Raw genomic sequence first — 8,346 nt, 5'->3', positions numbered from 1 at the left:
GAGCCAGCTATGCTGGCTCAGGAATTCTGGGAGTTGAAGTCCATGAGTCATAAAAGAGCCAAGGTTGCCTACCTCTGGCATAGTCCATGGCAGATTCACTGAGAAAAGAAAAGCAGTGGAAGCGACTTATTGGCACAATTTCCAACCTTCCCTGCCGGCTTCCTCAGTAACCTGAAAGCCCTCCCTTCGCCCTTTAACTAATTTTAATCTCTTGCCTCTTCTTAAACTTTTTAATTTTGTAAAACTTTTATATAAACTGTTTTATAATTGAACATTTTAGTATACACTGCCAAAAGTCTCTCTTTCCGGGAGATGGGCAATGCAGAAATGTGAAAAATAAACAAACAACTTTGGTTGTGGGAGGCTGGCAGGGAAGATAACAAATGACTATCACATGATATGACTCACACTAGGACATTGTCATTGCGACTCCAACACCTAGATCACGGTCGCATGACCGTGGGGATGCTGCAATGGCCGGAATTTGGACGACTGGTCATAACGTTCCATTTTTTTTCAACACTGCTACAACCTTGGAACAGTTGTAGAACAAATGAACATAAGCCGAGGACTGCCTCTGTTGGCAGAGTGGACTAAAGCCCGGTTTGCTTTCATTAGTAATAATAATAATAATAATAATAATAATAATAATAATAATAATAATAATAATAATAATAATGATGATGATGATAAAGTTGGAAGGGACCTCGGAGGTCATCTAGTCCAACCTCCTGCTGAGGCAGGAAACCCTATACCATTTTGGACAAATTGTTGTCCAGTTTCTTCTTAAAAACTTCCAGTGTTGGCGCATTCACCACTTCTGGAGGCAGGTTGTTCCACTGGTTAATTGTTTTAACTGTCAGGAAGTTTCTCCTTAGTTCTAGGTTGCTTCTCTCCTTGGTTAGTTTCCACCCGTTGCTTCTTGTCCTGCCTTCAGGCGCTTTGGAGAATAGCTTGACTCCCTCTTCTTTGTGGCAGCCCCGGAGATATTGGAACACTGCTATCATGTCCCCCCTCGTCCTTCTCTTTGTTAAACTAGACATACCCAATTCCAGCAACCGTTCCTTATAGTTGAAACATTTTCCTCTTAAAATATAAGAGAGAAAAAAATCCTATATCAGTTGGATAGAATTGCCCAAATTGGGAACATGTGCTCCTAGGGTTTTAATTGAGTACAGGTTGTAACTTTGAATCATCATTAAATGACGACCACAACTTACGACCATAATGGACTTAAAACTGCAAGGACTTACAACTGTTGGTGGAGCCTGCCCATTATGGTCGTAAGTTGTGATGGCCGTAAAGAGGATCACCCACATGACCGACCCAATTTTCCAACCTTTTTTTGCAACAGTCAGTAAATGACCACTGTGGTTATTAAACGAACCCATTTTTTGCTATGGGGTATTTTTACCAAAACCCAAAATAAGTGCTGGTTTTTTTGGGAAAAAATAAATCACAGTCACGTTGCCATAAATACAGATTGGTTGCCAAGCACTCGAAATACGATCATGTGACCACAGGGGGCAATTCAGCCATTAGAACTTTGGATCCAGGTCATAAAGTATCTTTTGGGGGGGGGGTGGAGGCGGCTTCTGATAACATAGAACAGTTTGCAAAGTAACCAGACGTAAGGTGAGGACTACTTGCATAACTTTTCAAGGAGAAGCAACATCAATAAAAGCATAGAATAGCAAAAAAAACAACAATAAGTGAATTATATTAAAGGCATGAACAAGAAGAGAAAACTTATTTAAAACTCATTCCAGGTGTTTTATCGCCCAGTCAAATCCATAGATATTGATTTCTGCCTGTTCATCTCTGCCTGTCAGCTTTTGTCAATTGGGGTTTCAGCCTAATGGTTTTTAGTAAGATAGAGAGGGTGTACGATAGGTTACCTGTGCCACATGCTGCATTGATTGCTAACGCTATCTACACTACAGTATCGATCAATTTTGGCAGACGTAGGCTAGTACGTCAAATGTTCTACCAAAACTCCGTTTTACCGCAGGCGTGCTCCTGTTATTCCAGTGGTTCTCAACCTGTGGGTCGGGACCCCATTTGGGGTCGATCGACCATTTCACGGGGGTTGCCAAGCAAGGCTGTCCGCCATTTTTTTTGTCCGCCATTTTTTCCCCCTTTTCCGGCAGGTGCCTTACTTTCCTTGGGCTGGGCCAGCTGGTGGTCGGCCTGCTCCGTCTCTGCCGCTTGCCAGCTACGCCTCGGATGGCGCAGGGGGCGGAACCACGCATGCGCGGTGCTCCTGGGCAGGGAAAGTCCTCAACTTACGACCAGTTGGGTAGTCCTCGACTTACGACCGGTTTAGTCCTCGACTTACGACCGGTTGGGGTCGCGGCATTAAAAAGGTTGAGAACCACTGTGTTATTCTATGCAAGTTAAGGTTTTAAATCTCTAATTTACCGTGGAAACCAACATACTGTTGTTCCCATCCATCAACTAGGTGGGATATAGGCAGTATACTAATGCACACTTAGAATGCATCTTTCTATTGCCTTTAAGTCTTTCTTGAATGTCTTTTTGTTTTAGAAATGGAAGCAAACAATCATTTTAATTTCACTGGCCTTCCCTCTTCACCTGCTGCCTCAGGACTGAAACCTGTTCCTTCCTCAGGGGAGAATGTCTACACAAATGGGTCTCCTATGAACTTCCCCCAACAAGGCAAAAGTAAGTGAGGACCAATGGACCTGACCATTATGGTGATATTAATAGTAGACTTGATCCTTGATTGTACATGGTCCAGTTACTAATGCTACCAGCTCTTCTCTTTTTGGTGTACGGTTCTCTGGGTACAGAATTATTACTTTTATTACTTTGCAATGAAATGTGAGGTTCAGAAGGTCTTAATAGAGATGGATAATTCAGTAATAAAAAAGATTTTGTGTATCCTTACATCCACGCAGATAGTAGAGTTGGTGCACAAAAAGTCTGAGCTTTCCTATTTTATTATTAGGGGAGAAAAAGGTCTAGACCAGTGATGGCGAACCTTTTAGAGACCGAGTGCCCAAACTGCAACCCAAAACCCACTTATGCATCGCCAGGTGCCGGGTGGGTGTGGCCCATTGGGTGGGCGTGGCTGTGGTGGTAACAGCAGACTGGGTGGAACTAAAAAGTTCAATCAATCAATTCCAACTTTGCAAGATCTTTTTTTTCCCGCGAGAAGTTGAAATTGACTGATTGGACCTTTTTTTTTTTCTTTTTTTGCACACGGCAGTGGAGGCCTAAAGCGAAAAGGTTTTATAAAACCCAGCTGAAGGCCTAGGACTGGGGCGACGGCGCGCGTGCCCACAGAGAGGGCTCTGAGTGCCGCCTCTGGCACCCGTGCCATAGGTTCGCCACCACTGGTCTAGACTTCATATGATTTTTTTTAGTTTACGTTGAAAATACCTATATACCACAAAACCTCTTGTGTCTGCTTGAAACCTTCATTTGAGCAAAATGGGTGCACCATAGGGCAACAATTTTTGAACCAAACTACCTCAAACTACCCATTACTTCCCTGGGAATGAAATTTGGGGAAGGGACTGCTTCAGCACTGCCACACTGTTGCAGTCAGCCATGTCACATGATGTTATTCCCACCATTCTCTCTCGTAAGTCAGTGGGGAAGCCAGCCGGAAGTATAAACTCGATTGGGATTGCCAACACTTCTGCCCCCTCCCACAAGAAAAATGTTTTTTTTTTTTAATGGAAAGCTTGCAGGGAGTGTTGGCAATCGGGAAGCTGGCAGGGAAGATCGCAGGTTGCTTGGTTAAGTCTCCCCCACCTTTGCAATTTCCCCAACCTCTCTGTACTTGTGCTGGACCTTAACCCATTCTGCACCCCATCCCCATGTACGCCCTGTGCCCTCCCTGATATGTGGGGCGCCTCATGCACCCCTGCACATCCTTCCTGACCCGCACCATATCCCTGCATATCTCCCTGTGGGGAGGAGGCACCCTGTGGGTTGCAGGAATACAAGGGAGTTCACAAGAAGCACAGTGCGGGTTGGGGACATTGTGCAAGTGTGTGAGAGATTGCACAGGATGCAGTGCGGGAGATGGGGAGGGTGTGTGCGTGGGGGCGCATGTTGTGGAAGATGTGTCAGGATACTAGAGTGATGTGATAAGAGGAGGATGTGCAAGTGTTAGGTAAGGAAATACCTCTGAAACAAAGACCTGACAAGTCATAGGTTGTCCAGTGAACATCTAAAGGTAATCTGCTTGCTGTGAATAGAAATTGTTAAATCAAATGTAATTTTCCTTACCATATGTTAAACTTCACATTATTTTGAAAAGTTTGGAAACATTGCTGCTGCTGTTTTGTCTTGTTGCTAAAAGGTAAACAATCCCAAATGGCTGCACCCTCACCCACGGTCACATGATCACATTTGTGGCTGTTTGCAGTGTCCCACAATCATGTGACTTCAATTTTGTGTTTGTTTGTTTTTTCTAATTTCCAGCATTCACTTCCAGCTTCTGGCAAAAAATGCCCATTGAAGAAATCAGGTTTACTTAACTATGGCATTTGCTTAACAATCACCACAAAAAGGGTTGTAAAATTGGGTATGGTCATGTGATGATCCTCTTAATGTCTGCCATGATGAATGATTCTGGGCTGAATTATGATCATAAGTCAAGGACTACTTGTGCTATAAAAATCAGCACAATCCTTGAAGCCATTCAGTTTATGGATGAATTAAGGGAAAATGGTAGAACATAAACCACAGCTTGATTCTAGCTTTTTTCATACTGAAACAATACCATTTGACTGCATAGAGCAGGAGATTTCATAAGTATTTTATCATCCATGGTTATCGTCAAAGCCATGACATACAGTAGAATGTGACAAATCTTTAGAAATTAGAACATAACATAAAAACTGAGTGCTTATTCTTCCTCTTTCCAATTCATCTAGAATCATTTTTTACTTCTCTTTGCCTTCATCACTCTTCTCTTTGCCTACATTCTTGGTTACGTTATACTTCTCTTTCAGCAACAACTTCCTTAACATTTTAATGCAAGATAAAAGTAGAATAAAAATACCCTTTCTGACTGCTCCTTGTGTGACAGACATGGGAAAACTTTTTTTTCTTGTTGTGGTGTACATTGCAGGGATAAGCATATCTGTAGCAGAAAGTGAATTGAGCCAGAAGTGCATGAAATGTGGATGTGGTTCAAAATGCAGTGCAAAAAGAAAGAATGAGAATACAATTGTATCCGTGCATTTTTTTTTATGTCTTCAAGTAACTCGGTAGTGGGAGAAATTGAAGGGTGGAGTTGAAAATAGCCAGAAAATGATGTGGGCTGAGAAAATGTGAGAGGATGCTAACTTGCATTAATGGAGTAGAGTATTCAGCTTTATTATGTCTTATCTCATTTTGCTGGTTCTACTTTGAAAAAGAAGGCAGGCCTAAAAGAAGAAGATAATCTCTCTCTTAGTATTCCTGGTATTTATTTTTATTGATTTATTAGATCTTTTTAATACCACCTTTATTACTTCATAAGGAACTCAAGATGGCAAACATACATAACTTCTTCCTTCTCCTGTTTTCCCCATAACAACAACCCTGTCAGATGAGTTGGGCTGAGAGAGAGTGACTGGCCCAAGTCCTAGTCTAGTCCTGCTCAGTCAGCTTTCATGCCCAAGGCAAGACTAGAACTCACTATCTTCTGGCTTCTAGGCCAGCACCTTAACTACTGCACCAAACTGAACAATGATGTTATCCATTCTGCCTCTTAGCGATTCCATGGGCCAAGTCTCTCCATCCTACCGATATTGCATTGCTTCTTTGAGTTTTTCTGTGCTCTGGCTGGTGGTGACCAAACTAGCTCTCAGTATTTGTTCTTTCTTCTTCTTCTGTCCCTCATGGCAGGTTTAAATGGAGACATGAATGTTAATGGCTTATCTACTGTATCTCATGCTAGTACTTCAGGGACCCGTTCCTCAAACAACTCTCACCTCCATCATCCCTATGACTATCTGTGGAATTACTCCCAGTATCCCTCTGGCAACGGCAACAATCTCAAAGATGGTCCACTGTTCTCCCAGTATCCATTGAACGGTACCCTTGAGAACAATCGGCAGAACTCACCTGGACATAACACCAGTCTGAGGGGAAGCAGTGGGCAAGAGTTCTGGGCCAATGGTACCCCAGGGACCATGGGATTAAATTTTGACTCAGCAGAGCTCTATGACTCTTTCCCTGATGATCAGAACTTTGAAATCCTACAAAATGGCCCAACAAGCTTCTACACATCATCTCAGCCTTCTCCCATGCTTGCTTCAGGGAATCAGGACTTCTCACCACAGCAGGATGAGCCAGGCAATGAAGAGGCTGTGAAAGAACCACCATCTACAGCTGCAGAAAATGGCACCAGATTGTTGGGCAGTATGGAGCTGGAAAATGCACAGCCAGGTATAACTCACAAGTGGTCCTTGGAATTTTTATTCAGAATGCTTACTCTTGAATTATATTCAATAGTATTTCAGGACATGCCGAAATTTGACTTATCTTAAGCCCAGTAATACCTTATGATTAATTCCAACTTAGGCTGGAAGAGTAGGTACTGTACAAGTCTTGCTTACTGTTAAGATTTCAGTATCTGCCACTTCTAATTGTTTCTTTAAATTTCTAGAAATAAATAACTGTGCCTCCTACACTTCAGTACAGTAGTAGTATATCCACCTTGGCATCTGTGTGGCCTTGAAATACATCTTACAATAGTAATTCCCAATACTCGGTTCTTTACCTACCAACAGTCAGATTACTTTACTGTGATATATTGCTTTTCCAAGTTTGACTAGTAACATGGGTTTTGGATTTACCAAGGACTATGGCCTTCTTTTAAATCTATATTGCAGACTATTGTACTTGGGACAGGGACCTGCCAGTTTTCTTCTTGTTTTGCCAGGTACCATGGATATGAATGGCATTTGTAGAATAATGATAAAAGTATTTTTTCCAGGCAAATGTAGCGATAGGGTTAGAATTACTGAGATAAGGCATGAAACATTCTTTGATTAATTTAAAATGGTGTGCGTGTGTGTGTTTGCTGTGAGATTCTGCTTATTTTTAAAGCTTCCTCAAGACCTAAAGTGAAATATAATTTTTAAAATCACAATTTAGAAAGTTCAGTGTGACACTTTTAATAATATTTCCTGTAGAATTGAAAATATGTGGCTACAATGGTTCTTCTCCAGTTGTTGAGCCTCTTAGCCAAGAGGCCTCTGTCTTGGAACCTGATGCTGGAGCTAGTTGCCTTGAAGATGCTTCTCGGATCCCTCCTCCTCTGGAAGACTCTTTGGAGCCTTTTGAGTCACTAGACAGGGGTAAGTGGGTGAAGTTTTTCTTCTTTGCATTTTTGTATCTATACAATTTGAGCTGGTGGTTTCTTAGAAATGATGTCCTTGCAGAATGAAAAAAAAATATATGAAAAAATATAAGACATCCACATACTTGAGTAAATAAGAAAATTTCAGCAAATGTAGTTTGTTATACAAGCTATTCATGGTGAAATTTCCCTCTCTGCTATTCAAAATGCAGGAGCTCTTTTGCAGAGATCTGGGTATCCCATGTTTTGCCAATTGTCACAGTATTCCATGCATTTCATGTGGAATGGTAGGAAGAAGGCTGCTGTGAGACATAAAAGATTATCCCGTTGTAAACTGGATTAAGATGCATGTTGACTTTAATATTTCTGTAAATGAATTAACATGGTACCTTGTGAAAACTGTTTTGTTGGCAATGTTTTTCTTAAGGTCTTATAATTAATGACAGTGAAGAAAACTACCTTGCCTAAACGTAGCTTCTATATCAATGTTTGCTGTTATTGTCGTTGATGTGCAACTTCTCCAGCAGCAGCATTTCTTGGAAATGTAAATACTTATATTTAGACCTAATTAGCAATATACAAAACAACAAACAAACAATTCCCCTGCAGCCCTGTTACTTTGCTCTTTCCCATCTTATTGCTGTTCATGGCTAGAGGCTTAAGCAAACGCTTTGCTGACTAGTAGTAGAGGCACAGTCTCCTTCGTGAATTTATTATTCAATTATATTTTGTATTGTGTCGATGCATATAGATTTAAAATCCAGTTTTATAATTTAATTATAAACATCAAAAGAGACCAATACCATGATGGAGGCAACTAGTTAGATTTAGAAGGCAGAAGATTCATGGTTAGTTCTGATTTCTGCCCACAGTTTATGTCTAAATGATCTCCAGTTCCAATAGTTGCTTTTAGTTTCAGTAATATGGGATCAGTGGGAGAAAGGAGAACAAGGGGAAAAGAAATGTTTTTAGTAGTGTTTTTGAGTGGGTAAATAAATAAAGGGGTCGTGTATATA

General features: G+C 41.3%; 1 protein-coding gene across 1 annotated transcript in view; it reads left to right on the top strand.

Moving 5' to 3' along the window:
• The first annotated feature begins 2,549 nt into the window (after positions 1-2,549).
• The window catches only part of BAZ2A (bromodomain adjacent to zinc finger domain 2A), a 35,071-nt gene continuing 29,274 nt past the window's right edge, over positions 2,550-8,346 (top strand). The window contains exons 1-3 of the mRNA XM_015819910.1: positions 2,550-2,685; positions 5,872-6,414; positions 7,164-7,328. Coding sequence (XP_015675396.1) covers positions 2,550-2,685; positions 5,872-6,414; positions 7,164-7,328 — 844 coding nt within the window. The remainder of the gene's footprint in view (positions 2,686-5,871; positions 6,415-7,163; positions 7,329-8,346) is intronic.

Source organism: Protobothrops mucrosquamatus, unplaced genomic scaffold (genome assembly GCF_001527695.2).
Source record: "Protobothrops mucrosquamatus isolate PMUCROS unplaced genomic scaffold, P.Mucros_1.0 scaffold_151, whole genome shotgun sequence".
Lineage (NCBI taxonomy): Eukaryota > Metazoa > Chordata > Lepidosauria > Squamata > Viperidae > Protobothrops > Protobothrops mucrosquamatus.
The sequence above is the reverse complement of the archived record's forward strand: the minus strand, read 5'-3'. Positions and strand labels throughout refer to the sequence as shown.